Raw genomic sequence first — 21,937 nt, 5'->3', positions numbered from 1 at the left:
AAGTATGAAAATAATGTTGTGGTAAAATCTAGATACTGGCTTGTCTGTGTTTGATTCGAATTTGGTTTTCATATTAGATTCAGTAGAGTTGGTCAGGGAACCAGACTAATTTTATAGGAGTACCTCAGGCGCTTTAAACTGCACATAATTTTTTTCATGCTAAACATCTACTTGATGAAACTGTTGCTTGTAGAATTTTTTAGAAATGGCATCCATCAAGCTTTACACATTCAAGACAAAAGGGACATTTCTAGAAATGGCATCCAACAAGCTATACACATTTCAAGACAAAAGGGACAATAACCCGCTTAAAAGGTTGTAATTGTTGGTACAGAATAATGAAAAGGAATATTCAGATTCTTGGGGGATAAAAAGCAGTAAGGGCAGCAAGTACGTTTATTGGACATCATGTGTTGATTTAAGTATCTCTTATGGTGGGAGAGATGATTGCTGTTGCCACATTAAATTTTAAAAAAAGCCATGGATTGCATCAAGCTTAGAGACATCAAGAAGCCACTGAGCTCCGTAGGGTTTGGAACTGCATTTTGTGAAACTGTACTGGAGGTAATTAAGGTCTGAGTGGACTTTGTAAACTTTTTAGTTGAACATAATGATTTTCATCGCTGCATCAGTCCTGAAATACACTTTTGAACTTTTTAAATGCATATTTCCTAATTTGACAATAGCAGTACATGATATTTTGTTATACCTTACTGAAAATTGGTTTAACTTAGGGAAAAAAAGTCAACAACCCTACTGCAAAGGTCTGTAAGGGTTGACAGATATGTCAAGTCATGTCCCACTGCATAGACCATGATTTGCTGTTGCATAATGCATGACAGATAGGTGTCTATGCAGTTTGTAAGTAAGCATATTGGTATAATAAGCAATGTAGGCCCTGATCTGCAGACACATGCAATTGAAGATCAGGGTCTGTGTTGTATGTAGTTTGACTGAATCTGTACTATATTAAAAGTGGCAGTTGAATGTGGTGCATATTAAATAAGATTCAACATTGTCTGTACATGCTTATAAGTTGAGCCAAACTGCAGACAACAAAGATCCTGATCTGCCATACTGTGGCATAATGCGCCGGCAGATCAGGGTCTATGCTGTTTGTTCTACTGATTACTCCTACCAAACTGCATAGATCCAGATCTGCCAGCACATTATGTGATGGCACTTCTGGGTCTGTGCAGTTTTCAGTTGGATTGTCTCGTGAGTATATACAGCATGTACTTGTACATGATATTACAAGGATCTCAGAACATCTCTTTTATTTTTCTGTTAATGACCAGTTTCTTCAGTTAAAATGGTTGGATCTATTGGCTGTACATTCTTAAGAGAAAGCAATGTTTGTATAAGTAATATATTCATTACAGTGTTGTTCCTAGACTGTTTAGGGAGGGAACTGCTCCATGCCCTCTCAGCTAGCATTCTGCCGTCTTGGGTGGGTGGGGGGGAACACTAACCTCCAGAAGTTTAATATGTTTGTTACAGTTCAATTATACATTTACATTTTGGGCGCCTGCTTGTCATCATTTCCCCCTATTTTTCATTTGCAGTGCTATTATGATTTTGAATGCTCCCATGGAGTATATCAGAATGATCTCTTAAGAAAAATATGATGGTCTCAGAAGAGACTTGACACATTTCAAATGCAGGCAATAAGCAGTATGCCATGACTTGTGGTCTGGGAACAACACTGCTAAGTGATCAGCATATAGTTTTAGTCATTGTAGTGAAATTGTTGTAATCCATAATCTTCCTTTTAATGCAGACATATGAGATTAGGATGGAAGAGTAAGTCTTGGCGATGTTCTCTTCCCTCACTGAAATCATCCTTATTTTATTTCATGCTCAGTTCCAGCACACCCGTCTTATGATTTCATTGTATTGCAGCACAGGTTCAGATTGTCATTTATTTTGTCCCGTTTATGCTAGCTAAGTATCATACTTGATCATATTTTGATTTTTGTTAATTGACGTTCATTTTGTTTCTGTTTGAACATTTGAATTGTGAAACCAGTTATATTGGTATCTTTTTATTAATGCATTAAGTTCTGAATGAAAACTTCCAAAGTAGAGGTAGTATCTTTGTTTGATTTATGCTGTATCTTGGCATTCTCAGAATTAGAGATATTAATGTACACTTCATGTATTATTACATCAGTATTGCATGATTTTCCATCACCTTATACAGAATAACTAAAAAAACAGGATCAAAATATATAATTTGGATTTGAAATTTTCAGGGAAAAATTAAAATTTAAAAAAGTATGGGTAGTAATTTCATAAGATTTATTGAAGTAAACAAAGGTAGAATTTGCAAATATGATGTACAATTTTTGTACATTCTGTTGATTATGGGTTTTTTATTGGCATGTTTTTTTAAAGAAATTGGTGTTAATTCCACATTTGTGTATCCTGCAATAGGCATCAAACAGCTGCAGACGCTAAGGTCACATATTAGTCATCAGCTGTTAGTGATGTAATTTCCAATAAATGGGACTAGATTTTAGTTAGTGTTCAGTTGAATGACAGAATTGGCTGCATGCAATGTTATAGAAACAGATTTGAGATGTACCTAATTTTTAATTTCAAGTTTGGTGTTCAGTAAATTAAAAAACATTTTTAAATTGATTTTATTCCTTACCAAGACTGGTTTACATGTATACCTTTACTCTGGCCTGTCCATTCATTTGTCCAGCTTAGTTTACCCAGGCCTGTCCATTCATTTGTCCAGCTTAGTTTACCCAGGCCTGTCCATCTGTCTCTCCAGTTGAGTTTACCCAGGCCTGTCCATTCATCTGTACAGCTAAGTTTATGCATACCAGTCCATCCATCTTTTCAGCTAAATTTCATGTTTAGTGAAGTAATCAGTTTGTGGTTGGGTATTTTTGTTCACTGAACACAGTTGTCAGTCAATTAATTACTGCAAGCTTCCTATCATGAGTATACATAACAGTTCTGGATTTTTAATACCATGTCATGGAAAATCATGCAGTTGGGCTTTGCCTTTGTATTTAATAACTCCAGTTGTAAGATTTTAAGACATTTCTGTACTTTTCAAATTTAAGGTCTCATTTGGAATTAATGTCACAAATTTTTTATTATGACTGTTTCAACATTTGTGCATTTTTGTTTCATTATTTGTATCCTTTCATTTTGTTTTATATGTGGATTTACTCCAATATGGATCTATGTTTGCTTTTTTGTTTTTAAATGATTTTGTTAGTTTCTTGTTGTTTGCCACTGCTTGATTTCCATTTTACAATGTTTGACCTGAGTGATATTTTCATTATTAGTTGATACTTATCTTGTGACAGAAATAAATACTTTATTATAACATCAACTTTCATTGCAATACTTTATTTAAATCAGAAACCATTATTTGTAATTTTGGTAACTTGACTAGTATAATTTTTTAAAACATTTTATAAAGAATTATTTTTTAATTTAATGAAGGTCATCACAGTAAAACCTAAAATAAACCTTTTGTATTTCTTGTTAGGGTATACATTGTATAAAACTGAAACAACTTCCACATTATCAGAGTACTTTTCCTAGTGATATTGAACTAACAAAATACAATTAATTACCCCAGAGCACACCTTCCTAGTAATGTCTATTGCATTGCATGTAATTTAAATTTTTTATGACAGATTTAAACCTTTTTGAAATCATTTGAGCTTTCTACGCAGAAGAAGCCATTTAAGAAGAAGCTTTACTAAGCAAGTCTGTATAGGAAGTGAAATGGATGTTGGCTTAGTTTTAGTTAATCATGTTTAGAATCTTAGAGTAACTTCTCTTGTTTGTCACCAACAGGCAATGATGGGAATGATTTGGCCTCTGTATCCAAGATGTTGACAGCAACAGACCCACACAACTTCTCTGCCTTTTTCCAAACTGACAATTCAGTTGACTCAGATTCCTTATTGAAAGAAACATTGACCGGTAAAGCTTTGGGAAGGGAGACCACTGCAGCACTACACAAAGAACTGGAGGCTTTGGAGAAAGAGGGAGATGTGGACGAAGATGCCTTGGCACAAGTCCGTGAAATGGCTCTATCTGTTAAAGAGGACTGCGTTACTAACAAACCCCGGGAGGAGAAGAATAAAGTCACATCATCACGGGCTAGCACTGTTAGTAGCAATGACGTAAGCAATATAAAGTAAAATAGACGTGAATAATGTTTGTAATTGGTAAATGGTTAAATTACACCAAGTGGTGTTGTACTTATTGGTTTTGGATATATTTCATTTTTATATGATAATTGGAAGGTGGCACAGTCATATACCTGGGGTTTTGCATAAATGACATTATCATTGGTACTTGAATTTGTGGATTGCGAAAGGGGTCTTTTTGGTTCCATAGAAAAATTGTCAGTTGAATATATTTGCCCTATTTTGACAGTGCTAGGGCCATATAATATTACTCTTGTCCATCCTTATATCTGTCCATCCATCCATTACACTGTGGTTAAGTTTTATGCTATGATGCTGCATCCATGTTCTATGAACATGTTTCTAGTTCAGTTAGTGATTCATAGTGACTGCAGAAGTAAAAAACAAAAATCTTTTGGTAAATATAGTAAATTTAGAGTGTAAAATCCTTAAAATACAAGGTCAGATTTTGTCTGTAGCACTCAAGCTTTGTTTTGACATGTGGGATTAGAGCACTGATTTTAACTCCCAGCTCCTTTTTCTTGATTCAGGATGAAACTGACAGCCAGAAGTCTGCAGGAAGTGCTGGGGAGGAAGCTGAAAAGCAGAACCCACCTGTAAAAAAGAAGAGAAATTCCTATGCAGACTCCCCACACAAGTTGTCCTGTCCTTACTGCCCTCGGTCCTTTCCTTGGGTCAGTTCTCTGACCCGTCACCTGCTTACACATACAGGTAAGGCCTCACTTACTTGCCTTCTTGTTTTTTTTTTCTTTTATGCCATATTAGGTCATTGATTTATCAGATTTTTTTCCAGATATAAAAAAATGACTCAAAGATGCATGTCCCGCTCCATAATTTACTTATAGTTGTTCTTCTCAATCAAAAGACGGCTTTTCCAAATTTAAATTCTTCCAAGTCAATAGTGAATTATATTTCTTTAAATATTGCGTAAATTTTTATGATGGAGGGGACTGGTTGATACATTATACAAGGCTTCTCCTATTGTCCTGTTAGACTACAGTTTTTTGCATACATTTACCTTTTTATGAAAATACAACTTTGCAATGACATCATAAATACGTTTGTTGATTTTGAAGCTTGAAATGATTTAATATTTTGAAAAGGTTACTACAAGAGATTCAGATTTCGTGATGCATATATTGGGTTTAATTATTCCAATTTAACATGAATATATGTTAACTATGATGAAGTGCTGATTGTTGAAATAATATTTCAAAATGAGAGTTCCAGTTTGAAAATAGTTTTTTTACCTTATGGAATTACATTTGTCCAAACATACCAGAATTGTAGCAAATATGATTTATTGTTCATTATCACAGATCGTAATTCATGATGCATATAAATCATACTCCTTCATGTTTTAGCTTCTCATTGTTCATAAACATTTATACATGAGAAAATATTTCTTTTACTGTTTTAATGCACTGGCTAAATCAGCTATTAACAAATGTTAATCATTGTGAAAAATTTCTTACTAAGGTCAAAAGCCATTCAAGTGTCCACGTTGCCCTGTGACATTTTCCACCAAGTCAAACCGAGAAAGACATCTTATTCGTAAACATGGCGTGAATATGCTGGACCCCATGTCCAGGCAGACCATGGATAGGCCATACAAGTGTCCACTCTGTGTCTTCAGCTCGTTCTCTACTCAGAGTAAGTATATGTAGTAAATTTTTAATTATTAGTAACACTCCAGTTCTAGATTTTCTGAGTCCATGGGAACATGTAATTTTGAAATGTATTTGTGAAGCAGACTAAAAGTAAAAGTACATTTAGCATAAAAAATTGATGGTCCTGTTTCAGTTGATGCGAGCACATCAGCCTACCGAACTGAGAGATGACCATCATTACTATCTTTTGAAATCTGATTTCAAGAAAATCAAATAATGCTCTTTTTTCCCCCCTGTATTGGTCTTCATTTCAATTGTATATCTAGTTTTTTTTGAAAATAGCTGATTGCTGTGCAAGTGAATGAGGAGAGTTCTCATTTGCTGCAGAGCTCACGATTGCATTCCTCATTTTTTAATGCTAGCTTCTATAAAAGTGACTGGTTTTCATTTCTTTTCACGAACAGAGGAAATGCATTTAATTGATGAAGACCCCAGTCAGAGCTAACCACACAATCTAAGTAGCATAGCAGTCTGTAAAAAAAATCGAAAGAAAAACAAATGTACCACTTGATTAGAGTAATGTTTTGATTCATAGTAAAGAGACACAACAATTGGGTGAAACATGGTGAAGTTATGACAGTTTGACATGCTATATAGTGGAGTTGGCGAAGGTGTCAGAATATTGGTACCAGGCTGCTATATATCTAGACAAGCTCAGCACCCCAGGAGGCAGAGTTACAAATACTGTCAGTCATGATATTTGGAAAGATCTAAGTTGCAAATATTGTGCAAGTACTGGTGACATAGGAATTGTGTTATTTTGTTAATTGGAATAAAGCATATTTTATAATTGCTATATTGTTTACTTTCTGTCAGTTTTAATGTGTCAGTTTTTCAAATTTTTCAGTTTCAATTTAGTTGCAAAAATGTAAAACTAATTTTAGGCATGAATAAATAATTGTATGTGTAAACTATTAGACACTATTGATAATTACAGCTTGTGAATCTGCAGGTAACTTGCTAAAGCACTACAAGGAACGACACAATGGCATGAATCTACCAGAGAATATAGCAGACATTGAGAAGATGTTGCCTGCAGACATGAAGAATTTAGATGGTGCTGAGTATGAGGAAATGGATGAAGATCCCCCTAACCTAGATGAGGAAAATGGTGCAGACGATGTCCAGGATGATGACGAGGAAAGTGATGTAGGTATTACTCTGGCTTGCCATACTAAAGCAACATTTTGCATAATTAACACATGTTTGTGACAGTCTGGCACAAAAATCTTTTGTCTTTTTTTTACCATGTAGCTGCACAAAGTATAATTGCTAATGTGTTCATTTTTTTTATTTGGTACAGCATCAGGCTGATAATCCATGGGTCATGGGTCAGGCTGAAAACCATTCCATGGAAGTTAGAACTTATACCTTGCCTCATTTGGCATTTGGTGTTATCCTTTGGAACTCTCCATCCATTTGGTGTTATCCTTTGGAACTCTCCATCCATTTGGTGTTATCCTTTGGAATTCTCCATCCATTTGGTGTTATCCTTTGAAACTCTCCATCCATTTGGTGTTAATTCTTTGGAACTCTCCATCTGCTGCATTTTGGATTTGAGATCTTGAAGTGCTACATGAGTACAGTGTAAAGTGTCAACCTCATGGCTTCACTTGAGACTAACTCAGTGAATAGGTGCGAGTCCGAAATTTAGCAAAAGCTGTTATTGACCAAGTATTCAAAAAGAACTCTGATGGTGTTTCTCAGGAATGGGATAGTGAGAAAAGGGCATTTTTAACACTGTAATGTTACTTGGAACTCATCCAAAATGGCAGATTATTTTTTTTTCTTAGTGACTTCTCAAGAGCTCTTTTTTTCACAATTTTTGGCAAAGAACACAGTGTCTTATCATAAAGTTTCTTCAAAAAATTAAAGTATTCAGTTGCAGATCAATGAACACGTTTACACATTTTTACTTCTAATTCTATTTTGTGTGGCATTTAATACTTGAATGTTTTTACTACGTTAACCAATACATGGCCCACTTTTTTGCAAGGTGATAGACCAGTTAACCCACACAGAAACAAATGTAGATGCAACACTGCCATATTCAATTATTGCATATGTTATATATATAGAGGCAGTTAAAATGCAAGTTACGTTGTATCTATTTGAATGGTATACGTCAGATGAAAACAGCAGCTAGATGAAAATGTGATCTTGGCATTCATGTTTCAATCACACATGTATAATGTGACAGTGAATTCTAGTTTTACTAATGGCTGTTCCATTTAAACATGCATGGTATTATGGGAAGGCACTTTCTTAAAAATATATGCTCAGGTACTCAGATTAACCAAAGGAGTCATATGAAAACAATATAATATTCTAAAGCATCTGTGGGTGACTATTCTATATTAAAAGTGCCTTCCATGGGTCCAATCTATATTTTACTGGAACAGCCCTAACTAAATATGTACAGATATTTAGTCATGGAGTTACCTTTCTATTGCAGAATGACAGCCTGACCATAGATGAGAGCAAAAATGAAGAGAATACAGAGGACAGTATGATAGACAAAGAAGATCCCCCGAAACTCGAACCTCAAGAGGTTGCAGCCCCTCATGTGATGCAGGTGGAGCCAGCCACAGTTGCTGTTGAATTTCCAGCCTCCCCTGTTAGCAAAGTTATTCCCATCGCACCCAAGGTTGAACTGCTTGGTATCCAGAATTTGAGTACCTCCTCCCCCTCACCTGCAATGGAGGGCTACATAAAGATGTTTACCGGGTCAGCAGAGAAAAATATCAACCCAGAAAGAGACAACTATAATGTGGATAAGATTGTGGATTGTTGGAAGTGTGGAGAGATTTTCCCCTCCAGGAAGATGCTGGTTCGTCACCTGAAAGAACACAACATTGATCTGCCTTTTAAATGTTACCTGTGTGATGCCTCTTTTGATACTCGATTTGACTGTCTGGATCACCAGGAAAAGAGTCATGCCTCAGACTGGTCCATACTGCGTGAAAAGAACAAGGTGGACAACATTGAGATATTTGCATCACACATGGACAAGGTAGTGGAGAATAACTGTAATAAGCTGGATCAGGGATCGGTGCTGGAGATACCAGGTCAGGGGCTTGATGATACCAAGATGGAGGTTGTGTCTGCAGATTACATGCAGAGAAAAGTTTACTGCTCTCTCTGTCCTAAACGCTTCTGGTCCCTGCAGGATCTCCGTCGGCACATGAGATCTCATACAGGTTAGTAATTCTCTGATTGTCTTGGATGAAGTTTCACATGACATACGTGTACTCCAACGGGTTATGCCAAGTTGCTTTGAAAATTGCATACAGAAATTCCACTGCAAGTAACCTAAATGTTCTATCTTTTTTTGCTAAATTTTAGAAGGGATATAATGTTTATAATGAATATTTTAATATGGGTATTTGTTATCAGTTGCCTAATTATTTGCCATGTTTGTAAATCACAACTCAGTTAAAAATATATGGGGCTTTACAGAAAGAAAAAAAAACAAAATGTATACGGTAAACTCTGTAAATTATTAAATTGGATTTAATGAAATATTAGATATTTCAGAGCCTACTGCTTGTGTTTTTTTAATAATGTTGGTTATATCAAAATATGTATATAACAATAAGATTTTGGGAGTCCCTTGGGTTTTGTAATAACTGGAGTTTACTGGATATTGACATACGCTTTCATGTCTATGTATTATCATTTGTTCATTATTCCACTCTTTGCTCTGCAGTTCATTAATTTTAAAATTGACTTGAGATGCAGGTTTTTTTTTCATCAGCTGATTCATGTCCAGACTATGAGTGTATTAAAAATGGTCAATGAATGCAATTTTGTAATAATAGTACATTCTTTCAGCACTTCGCCACAATTACTTAAAACCCTCGGTTAAGAAAGATTCCATTTGAAAATATCCTCTTATCTTGTCATCTCATTTTTTTCTCTCTCTGTTTAGGTGAGCGTCCATTTGAGTGTGATATCTGTCAGAAGCGGTTCACACTAAAGCACAGCATGATGCGACACAGGAAGAAACACGTGGGTGGACTGGCAGGGGTCGACAGCTTCACTCCTAGTGATGATGAGGACTCCACTCCAGCTGAAGAATCAGGTATTAATTACCCCCCCCCCCAAAAAAAAAAAAAATTTGTAGTATTTGGTGCCGTTATCTTTTTTTTATTTTTTTCCCATTTTTCTTCATTGAATCAATACTATCTAGTTTTTAATGGAACTATGGTAAGCATAAGAATTGTCTCCCTTTTTGTAATGATTCTCAGTTTTTAATGGAACTAGGGTAAGCATAAAATGATTGTCTCCCTTTTTGTAATGATTTTCAGTTGACTCATATTATTATTCTGGCCTTGAAATGCCAATCATGTTAAATATAATAAGAATTGGAAACAATCTGGCACTTTCATTTATATTTACAGATACAGACTTTACAAAGTTTTACATTTCTTACTTGTCCTGGAGGAAACAAGATTTTAACATGACAAAATTCTTTTGCTGTAACATTTTTTGGTTCCTATGATGTTCAATTTCTATACCTCGTACTTTTCTTTTGAAAGTAAACATGGTTCTTTGTATTATTTCTCTTAAAATATTACAGGGCCTGAACTTTCACGTAGCATTTTGTGTTCAGTCTTGAATCTGAATATAGTGAGACAAAATATCAACATTAGGCAAGTAAGAAACTCGTACACTAAGAGAGGCATGCTTCCCATCATAACCACATACAAATATTTAATGCTGACAGAAAAGAACAGAAACAGTCGAGCACTGTTTTATATGAACCATTTAAATGGCATGTAACAGATAATGATCTGTATACTGTCCAAAATTGGGGAATGTCATTTTATTACAACAACAGAGCGACATTATCAAGGTTTTTAAATGAACGATATCACATGTGCATAACTAAGTTTTTCACCTATAGTCTGATAATACAAACCCGTTTGTTTGTACCCCCCTACTGATTTAAATAATGGAAACCTTTAATGTGATAAAAAGTGCAAGGAACTTAGTCAATTCATTCATTGATTTATAGTTTCTAACTTGACTCTGAGTAGAGTGGCCCAGACACCATCATCTTAAGTGCGTTTCATGCTTAACGGAAGTTTTCAGTGTAATAGACGGACATGCTCGGATCCATTTCCAGTTTCTGGACAAGTCCATTTTCAGCAAAAGGGTGTATCACGACTACAGATCTACATACATAAGTCATCTGCTTCCGATATTTACAATGTCGAATCAAGCAAAGGAAAAGAATGACAACTACAAATTTGCTTTTCATGTAGATTTAACAAGCGGTTTAATTTCTATGTTCATATATGCAGAGGGATATAATTCCAGATTCTCACTGTTATGTAATTTACGCAATTATTCAGCAGTTACCGAACAGGATGAACTACGTCATTATGTTGTCTGATGGAAGTAAACTAGCCTATAGTGTACGCAATATGGCGCCATGTTAGTATGGAAAGTCCGTTAAGCATGAAGTGGTGCAGGGGATGCCAGTATTAGTGCCATTCTGGTCACAGTCGGGTTAGAAATTATAAATCAATGATTCAGTTGACTTAGTTCTGTGCACTTTTTATCACATTAAACTTTCTCATTTTTTAAATCGGTAGGGGGTAAAAACAAACGGGATGTAGAGACAGACTATAATGCTCAGTAAAAAATCAGAGTTCATGTTATACATACCAAATATGGCATGTTTGGAAAAAGTTGCTGACCCCTACCAATCAGCCATTTGTCAGAATTAGCAGACAAGTAGCCGCTTGAAGCTGTTTGATATGGTTATGGACAGATTTAAAATGAAGTAGATTTTGCTGTGGACTAGTGTGAAAATTGCATGTATTATGCTCCCTCTTGATGTTGCTGTTCTTGGGAGTCGTTACCAACTTTATCAGTAAGGGAAGTTTATACTGAGTGATATTCCAGAAAAGAAAAGCATTCCCAGTCACTTTTGTTGCTGGGCTTACATATCTTTCCCCTCCACCCACCCCATCCATGGTGAAGTCAACATTCAGGGCACATGAATATATTGGGCAGTACAATGGTTTGAAAACCAAATCTGAGATCAGTAATGGTGTTATGTGTGTCAGTTGGCATGTGATGTGGATAATTGACTAGACAGAATTTATACATTTAACAGTAACATCGTTTTCATTGTTATTTCATAAGCATGACCACAAGCTTGATAATACATAAAATCTTGATTTGGACAGTAGTGTACAAATTTATTTCAGTCATGACCGCAATGTGAGACCCATCCAATGTATATTTCCTGCTTTTCAGTAGCAAACAATCTTATTGCCATATATACTTACAAGAGGAGTCCAAATGCAAACTGCACAGACCCAGATCTGTCCTTGCATAATACACTGACAGATCTTGGTCTGTGCATTTTATTAGGAGTAATCAGTAGAACAAACAACATAGACCCTGATCTCCAGGAGCATTATGCTGTGGCAGATCAAGATCTATATTATTTATAATCTGACTCAACTTATAAGCAAGTATAAACGGTATATAAATGACTGTACTGCACAATCTTTGCACATCAAATAACAAGCCAACATTTGCATAGCATGGCCACACCAGGTAACACATTTATTAACAAGTAATATGATTGTATAAAGTGTTCTTGACAATGATTGAGCATTCAGGTTACATTTGCTGCCAAGTATTTTGGTCTGCAAGCTGGTTGATTATTAAACTAGCAGACTGGTTGCAAGCAGCTGGTTTATCATGATTTTGACATGCACGTGGAGTGAATATTATAATGGTGTACAAAATAGTCCTTCTTTATTTATTTCAAAACAGATAGATACAGAGTTTATTTTATATACATGCCCTTTGATTCTGTATGCATATACACATACACACGTCTTTAGAAAGATACAGAATCAGCAGTTTTTATATTGAATTGTGTTCAGTGGTAAGTGGTTATATTGAATTGTGTTCAGTGGTAAGTGGTTATATTGAATTGTGTTCAGTGGTAAGTGGTTATATTGAATTGTGTTCAGTGGTAAGTGGTTATATTGAATTGTGTTCAGTGGTAAGTGGTTATATTGAATTGTGTTCAGTGGTAAGTGGTTATATTGAATTGTGTTCAGTGGTAAGTGAAAAGAAATGCCATTAACTGTGTAATAAAAAGGTATACAATGCATATTTAATGATCTGAATTCACGATACAGTGAATTTTCTTTGTACCCATCAATAAAAATGGCATGAAATAATTCAAATAGCAGTGATATAATAATGTTCAGAAAATTTAATGGAGTCACTGACCACAGCCATGTCATAAGAGAGTAGTGCACTTGGGGTCTTTATAATGATGGACGGCAGCATACTTAGGGGCTTCATATAGAGGGACCACTGTACTGAACTATCAGAGCACTAGTTGAATCCAAATATGATAGGTATTCTCAGCTGTTAATCATTAGATTAAATCTGTAGATGGTAAAGTCATGATTTAAATACATTATTAGTTTTCTTGTGCTTATTAGAAATAACACCTCAGATACATAATTCATGAGTGGTTTATGTAATTGTTTGTTCCTTTCAGTTAAGGGAGTGAAAAGTGCCCCAAGTCGGAATGCCATCTTTCCATTGAGCTCCATGACTTTGAACAATCCTTTGAGTGCCACCTTGTCCAAGACGTTACAAAACAGCCTAAGCAGTAGTAGCCTTGGTAGCACTGTCAGTCACAGCAACAGTTCCACTACCAGTGCCAACCAGGCTAGCAAACAGTCTCTCCAGGTCAGCCTGTGTGAATTATTTCCCTTTTTACTCTCTTTCTCCCCAACAAATCTTTAGCTGATGTCCTTGTATTATAATATTAGAATTATTTTCCCACATTTTCTCCAGGTCACGAAAGTCTTTGCTCATTTCAATTTGTAATCCTGTACAATCTGCAAATTTGTTTTTAAAATTAACAGATCTTTAAAGCATTGAAGCACATGACCAGTAATGACTCCCAACTATAAAGCAAATTGGTAATGTAGTATCACAGTTAATTGCTATCATCTTGCATGTGATTGACTGATCTGTTTACTTCTAGGGAGGCCATATTTCTGATATGCTTAGGATCAATGTCGGAACATATGTATATATTAAGTTTGAAAATGAGTAAAATCCATGCATACAAATTAGGTGATTTTGCATTTGATTGGTTGAGCTTGTTACTACACTGGAATCCAGATTTTTGATCAGACTTGCAGTATGGGTTTTTGTCATCAAAATCTTGGATGAGGATGACAATGCATGAGATCCATGCATATTAATGAAGTAATTTTGCATCTGACTGGCTTATCTTGTTACCACTCTGTAAACCATATTCTGAACTAATTTTGATCAACTTGGAATATAAGCTTGTATTATCAAACTGATGAATAAATTTGATGATGAGCTAGATTCACCCATATATGATCTTTGACCCCATCCCAACCCCCCAAACCCAAACCCCAAGGAAAAAATAATATGCATTCTGTACAATTGCATCGACATTTTTAGATATTTTGTTGAGCTGACATTTTACTTGCATTTTTTGGAGAAGGGCACATGGGTCATGGGAAAGGGGGCTTACCATAAAAAGTGGGGGTATTTAATATGGTGAACCATGGATGTAGGTCTAGTATACAGTTAAATGAAAAAATTACAATTAAATTGTTTACTGTTTCAAATCATTGTGTTCTTACTCCTGTTACTACATCTTAGGCATTATAAGGTATTATCTAAATTTGCAGGACTCTATGTGTGGTCATTATTGCACAAGTTGTAATCAATGACAGTTGTGTTTAATTGATCTTGGGCAAACAAAACCCATTAAAATCATTTAAAGACGTTGACTTTAAGATTGCTTGTTTATGTTAATATTAGCGATAAATTGTTCCAGTTGTGGTATTAATTAACAAGATTTTATGGAGAGTCCTTTCTTGATTCTTTCACAGGATTTACAGAAGTATAGTGGCAGCTCCAACTTGAGTTCCAGCACTCCTCCTAATGCCACTGTGTCACGTAGAAATGAGACTGAATCCGAGAACTCTGATATTCTCCAGAATTTGCTAGGTATAGAGAATTCGGCCATCGACAAGCTTCTAGATTCAGCTGATTCTGCTGCTAAAGTCCTTGGTGTGACTAATTGATTGACCTAAAATCTGTGACTTGTATGGCCCTAAAAATTAGAATGTTCTGTTTACAATCACAATACAGTGTTGCATCCAGATTAGTTGACAAAACCGAGGATGCATTGCAGCACCAGACTAGTGTTTGGAAAAAATATTTAGTTTTTTTTTAAATTTTATTTCAGGAGGTCAATTTCCTTGTAAAGTTAGATTTCTGATTAATGACTGTTGAAAAACAAGAGAAGATATTTTTAAAAGAAGATATTTTATGATAAATGTAGCATATGCGTACTACCTAATATGAAAGTATTCATTTAAATAAAACTTAAATACTGGAAGAATTTATCCAAGGACTGAGTGTTTTTATTTTCAGTTTGCTATCATGTCAACCCCCTTCTAGATTTAAACATGAAGGAAGAAAATGTAGTTTGAAATTACTGTAATAAGGTTATCAGAGTGTTGGTGGATGTAACCCTTTCCCATCATAAATACATAGGGGAGGAATATTTTGTATATAACTGGCAAATTTTGGATGCAACACTGTAAAGAAGTTCTAAGGTTGGTTTGTGTGTAAAATTGCCAGCTGTTACACAGTGTTGGCTGAGGTCAAGTTACATTAGGAGTCTGTAATAGGAAGATTTAAAGAAGTTGTATTGGGATTTATTTTGTCACGGAATCTCTTTATAATATAAGAGAGCTTTTTTATATTTTTGTGCAGTTCCTTTTGAAGACAGACGACCAAAATATTAGACAAATATCACCCAGTTATTCTCACTTCACATTTATTTTACTGTTTTCATGACAAAGGATTCAACACTCACTTGAGATCTAGTAAATTGTGTAAGTCATTGGAATATTTGTAACAAAATATAGCATAAAGATGTTGTTGGGTTTTTTAATGGAAATTTACTTAAATTACTTCAAAAATCTAAAACATTTTGGTGTTCAAAATGCTTTTTATTGGAACTTGTCCCATTTCCATGGATACAGATTGAAAGTGTGTAAAACATTCCACATTTTGCTCTTCCATTTCACTGTTTAAATGTAGTTATAAATTTGCTCAGTGATATATGCAAATATCGTTTTGAAAAGTGTTTTATTCTTTTATGCTAAATATATGTGTAAATATGCATTTTTTTCAAGCGACCAGTCAGCATTCCAGTTGCTCCTATACTCTGAATTATAATTTTGTTATGTACATACACAATTTGTAAATAAGAATTATTTATTTATTTATCAAGGACACTTGTGGCTAAAACCAAGTCTTTTGTTCTTATTTTCATTGCTTTGTGGTTTGCTTGTATATAAAAATTGAAATTTTGACTTGAATTGATGGCTATAGTACAAATATATATCATAGAATGTTCAAGAATGTAAGTATAGTTCATAGTTGGATTTCCTGAAGTCAGTGGGATCACAACTGTAAATACATTTTGACAACTTAATAAATTCTGGAGGCTCAAAAGATTTAGACCAGAATATTGTTTTTTTTTTTTTTTTTAAGTTTGATCAATTCATATTTTCCAGAAAGAAGTCAGTCATTGTGTAAAAATTATTTTTTTTGAACATCATTTAAGTAAAAGTCACCTGATGTATGTAATTTTCAGTGAGAGAATGTGATTAATATTTTTTTTTAAATTTAACATTTTTTTTTATTAACAGAATTAGATTTAGATCATTCTGCTTTTGCCTTAAGCCCAAATAAGATAATCAAAAGGACAGTACATATGATTTCTAACAGATATACATGTAATTTTTACAGAGCCATGACTGTCTCTGTTTATAGAGTGAATCTCGTTTTCTCATCAATTTGTACCCATAGAAACTTGAGCAGAATTTCAAATTGCAATGTTGGCAGAATTTCAAAAAAGTCTCTGAGGAACGGTTTTGATGCATTACCAATAATTAGATTGACCCAGAAGGAATAATATAAACCTCACCTAAATAATACGCATTGGAATATTATTCACACCATGGCAAGGAATATAGTATTTCAAGCATTTCTGTAATTTTTTTGAGAACTGCATAGAACTGTTTTAGTGCTTTAAACAATGCAATTTAGTAAATAGTACCCGGTTTGAGATGAATGTTCAGTTAATTATAAAATGTAAATATGTTTGATTTGGAAAAAGTATTATAGTAAATGTGATGAGTTAATATAATGAAAAATAAAGTATTATATCAAATTCACATCATTGATGCACGTTCATTTCTGCTTCCATCTCTGTATTTCTGACTATTGGTTTTAAGTGAGAGTTGAGGAATATTTTGTATCTATTTTCAATGAGATTTGTAACAGTTGTACAGATTATCGTTGAATGAGATACAATTACATATCAGTAAACCCTAGGAAAAATTAAACTTGTGTTTCTTCAAAGTAATTATCTTTCTCCAAGATCTGCTTGGAAATAATGTATGTGAAAGAGAAGCATAGAATTGAGATCTACATTTCAGGGAGAAAATCGTGTAGTTGTTGTGATCTGGGAATCACTCTTTTAATAGCAAATGATATGAATTGAGAAAATATTGTATTATTGTATTTTTAAAACAAATCAAATCCACATTTATCTTCTATTCAGGTTTATTTAAACTTCCAACCTGCACCTCAAAATTTTGCTTTGAGATTTCAATAATATTTGGTAATGTCGTATGAGATTTGCAAATTACATTAACAGTTGCAGTCGAATAAGAGTCAATAATACTGTTAACTTCGATTAAACTCTTGGAGAAATTAAATTCACAAACTTATTGAATGGATGAACATTTTTTCATCTTTCTGCTAGTGAAAAAGCGGAAAGAAATTGAGATATATCCATATAAATAGTTAATGTAGCTAGGACGTCATGCTAAACATGCAACCTTTACTTACAGTCCTGAAAATTGGAGCAAATATCATATAAAACACTATTCTGTGTTGCTGTGAAAACATTAAGAATGCCTCTTTTTATTTTAGCATACTTGTGATGGGTAATTTTCAGCCTGTTTTTTTAGACTGCTGTAAAATTATAACCTTGGTTTTTTGCATGGATCTGAATGAATATTGATTTTGTTATGTAAGGTAGCCAAGGTGTCAATATCATTTGAAGTGGCAAAACTGACCTACTTGATCTTGTTTGAAAATTTAATATTTCCATTTGTGTACATTTAATAAAGGTTGAAAGCATTCCATGTTATGTACATAGTTCATAGTGACAGTGTTCTTGTCCTTTCCAGACTACCCACCTCAACGTACATGTATAAGCGCCTGTGATAATTTTTTTATTGATTATTTTCAATACACCAGCATGAGAGATAGTGTGAAAACTTTTGAACTAATGAAAACGGAAAATGCAGTTCCATTAAGTGAATTTCTATTGAGCTGATTTTGAGTTTATATTTTATTTCTGGCTATTCACCCTTTCTCTCAAAGTGTAAATACTTAATTTTAAATGAACATACATTTTTTCAAATTAAATGTTTACTTAATAAACGTTTTTTTTCCAATCACTTGTTTATTCCTAATACTTCTTGGATACATAATTTGTTTGGTAAACAATGAGTGGCAGGGTTGGAATTCAACATTTGAAAATGCATTGGAAAAAAAATTGATCTAACTTTCTGTCAGTGGCAGATTCCTTAAATTAATGAATTATTTTTTATTGGTTTTTTTTTTTAAATTTTGTTTTAACACAACTAGTCAGATAAATTTTCATTGTCAACATATTAGATATGTGTCAGTTGCAAATATGAATTTTTATATCGGATATCTTGTAGGTAATACTTGTAACCTTATTTGGTAAATTGCACCATAAGATTTATTTTTTGAGGGGTGATCTGATTTTTTCTTCTTGTCAGTGGGTAAAACAGGGGTTGTCACCCTTTACCCCCCAAAAAGATCATAAAAATTTAGAGCTCGTGGAGATTAAAATGGAAGAGAGTTCAACTTTGACATTGAAATCTTTGGGGATTAAAATGGAATGAATGTGGAAGAAAGTTAAACTTTGACATTGAAATCTGTGCAGAATCATAACATGTTAGATTGAAAAACCCCCCCCCCCCACATGATTGATTAGGTTGAAAAATAAGTTAGCTTCTGGTGAAGTAGAGATACTTAAAAAAAATCATAGAAATTAGGCAGCAATACATAAAACGGCAGTAAGTCTGAGAGTCTGCTAATTTTAAATCGTCATACAAAAAGCTAGTGTATGAAAGTATAATACAAAAATCAGATCAACTTAAAATATGCATGTGTCTGTATATTAAGAACTTGTTTGCAAATATCTGGCATGTTCAAGTTTATATTTGTGGCTGTTATTATTTAATAGTATGATTTTTGTAAGCTCTCACTAGAACACGATTCTGGATATAATGCAGTACCACTATGGACCCATGATCTAAATCATTCTGGTGTACAGCAATATGGGTTGAAGGAAAGCATAGTGTACAAGTATAGTGTTACATCTTTAATTCCTTTTCAAAACACTAATTATTTTTATAAATATTGCGGTATTGTACATTTCACATTTCTCACTAGGACTTGTTTCACTCATATCACTGCACTACTGCATCATAATGAAAGAGAGCTGTGTACACTGAAGATCTCGAATATAAACAGTAAATCCAACAATTTAGTTGGTTATCAGGAAAAAAAATTTGCACAAAAGATTGGATTCCAGCTTCATGTATGTTGTGCAAAATGTTGGCAAACATGGAGAATTGTTTTACTTGCGTTCAAACATTTAGGGGGTTTTTTTTTGTTTATTTTTTTCCTTCTCATCTTTAGGCAATGTACATGTATTTATTTATTTATTTGTTAGTTTATTTTGGGATTGTTAGGAAGATAGCTTTGTTTGAATTATGAGTCATAGTTTGAATTCTGGAGCACAGGTGAAGGATTTGATGTGATTGCACATGTACACAGTATATTTCCTTTTACTGTCCACACAGATTTATTGACTACAAGTGGGTCAAACTGTTGATGTGCTTGCAAGGCAGCAATGTACAGGACATAAACTTTTATTTCTGCTAGAGAGTAGTCAGGAAAGGTGTATAAAATGATAACATATGTAGACATATCAGTTGACATGGTAATGTCGTCATCATGTTAATAGTATTGACTTGAGTGCGTCAGCTCATTATGTGATGGGTGATATAGGTTTACACAGCTTATGGATTGTGTTCTACAACAGCACATCTGGTATTGAAGGTATTGAGATGGAGTTGAAAGTTTTCATCCCTATGAACAGTTGACACCACGATTATATTTGAAAGGAAGTCATTTTTATTAAAGAATTTTTTAAATTTTGTTTCAGATTTACATTACTGAATGATTGACCAGATTTGCTTTGTATATTCTGACATGATGTACTTTGATATCTAGATAGGCTGTGTGTATTCTGACATGATGTAAATTGATATCTAGATGGGCTGTGTTTATTCTGACATGATGTACTTTGATATCTAGATGGGCTGTGTGTATTCTGACATGATGTATGGTAGTTTCTATCTGTTCCAAAATACTGGTATTCTGGGGAAGATAAATTAGCATTGAGAAACTTGTAATTGTGCTAAATGCAGCTATATTTTTTTCTCTTTTTAAATTGCCTGCAGAATATCAGATCACTCCCAGTTTATGTCCTTGAACTTTGCATCTTCAGTTGTGTAATCCCATTAATTAACATGAATGAATTAAAGTTCTTTGTGTCAAAAATTTTTTTGTAATGATCCAAAATGCTATGGGATCAGAAAGTACTGACACTATGATCACAAAATGTAAAACTTTGACTAACTGAATGGGATGCAGTAACTTTGTAAATTACAGTTTATTTCCATTTAGATTTTCGTTTCCACAATGGAAGGTTAATTTAGGAAATTTTTGCAGATACTTTCATATTTTTTTCCTTCTGTACTTATGTTTAAGAATTTTGTGAATATGGGTCTAAAAAATTTTTAAACATTAAACAGATGTTCATAAAGTGCAGGTCTGCAGGAGTGAAGTAAAAATGCTTATATTTGTGTTGTAATCTTAGACAGTATCAAGGAATATTTTCTGTAATTAAGTGATATAATTACCTCATTCCAGGCTTTGTAATGAAATCAGTATTTAACTTGTAACAGGTACATTTGTCTCAATTTTAAATTCACACCATTTCAGATCATAGAGAAAATGAATTAAATTGCTCTGATTTCACATATCACTAAGCCAGTGAAATTTGTATTTTAATTTTCAATGAATTTTTTTCTCCTTTGATTGTACATTTATTTTTCTGGTAACTTTTTCTGTTTGTTTTCTGCTTTGAATTTTTTCTCTCAACATGTGAAAATTAGTTTTGGTTGGGTACATACAACGATCTGTTCTGTTCAATAATAAAGATCTTATCAGTTGAAATTTCTTAGTTGTATTATTTTTTTTATTGGAATTAAATGTACAATTGTGATGGCAAGGGCCCAAATGTACATTGTCATGGCATGGACCCAAAAGTACATCTGTCATGGCAAGGGCCCAGTTTACACTTGTCATGGCAAGGGCACAAATGTATATCTGTCACGCCAAGGGGCCAGATTTACAATTGTCATGGGAAGGGCCCAAATCAGTGTATCACCTGGGCTTACAAGAATGAGTTAAAAAACCTTTTGGTATTGAAGGGGGGGGGGGGCCAGATTGAGTAAAATAACATCCTTATTGTGTCAGAACTAGGGTCAAATTAAAAATTTGGAGGTCTCTGCACAAATGAGGGTAAAGGGAAATGCTGGCTCAGTGGTACTTTTGTCACATCAAGGGTCCAAAAGTACATTTGTCACATCAAGGGTCCTAAAGGATGTTTGTCACATCAAGGGTCCAAAAGTACATTTGTCATGGCAAGAGTCCAAAAATACATTTGTCATGGCAAGGGTCCAAAAGAAAATTTGTCACATTAAGGGTCCAAAAGTATATTTGTCACATCAAGGGTCAAAAAGTACATTTGTCACAGCAAGGGTCCAAAAGTACATTTGTCAC

At 34.1% G+C, this 21,937-nt stretch overlaps 1 protein-coding gene across 4 annotated transcripts in view; it reads left to right on the top strand.

Annotated features, from left to right (window-relative positions):
* The window catches only part of LOC149782954 (ras-responsive element-binding protein 1-like), a 98,884-nt gene extending 77,556 nt beyond the window's left edge, over positions 1 to 21,328 (top strand). For 2 of the 4 annotated variants that reach the window (XM_089934511.1, XM_089934508.1), the window contains 8 exons: positions 3,829 to 4,160; positions 4,718 to 4,898; positions 5,667 to 5,840; positions 6,795 to 7,006; positions 8,313 to 9,057; positions 9,789 to 9,941; positions 13,404 to 13,597; positions 14,788 to 21,328. In XM_089934511.1, the coding sequence (XP_089790637.1) occupies positions 3,829 to 4,160; positions 4,718 to 4,898; positions 5,667 to 5,840; positions 6,795 to 7,006; positions 8,313 to 9,057; positions 9,789 to 9,941; positions 13,404 to 13,597; positions 14,788 to 14,982 (2,186 nt within the window). In that variant the 3' untranslated portion in view covers positions 14,983 to 21,328. The remainder of the gene's footprint in view (positions 1 to 3,828; positions 4,161 to 4,717; positions 4,899 to 5,666; positions 5,841 to 6,794; positions 7,007 to 8,312; positions 9,058 to 9,788; positions 9,942 to 13,403; positions 13,598 to 14,787) is intronic. The other 2 variants (XM_089934510.1, XM_089934509.1) reach the window with 2 other exon arrangements.
* The last annotated feature ends 609 nt before the right edge of the window (positions 21,329 to 21,937 follow it).

This window comes from Sinohyriopsis cumingii, chromosome 15 (genome assembly GCF_028554795.1).
Source record: "Sinohyriopsis cumingii isolate HCF-2022 chromosome 15, ASM2855479v2, whole genome shotgun sequence".
NCBI lineage: Eukaryota > Metazoa > Mollusca > Bivalvia > Unionida > Unionidae > Sinohyriopsis > Sinohyriopsis cumingii.
The sequence above is the reverse complement of the archived record's forward strand: the minus strand, read 5'-3'. Positions and strand labels throughout refer to the sequence as shown.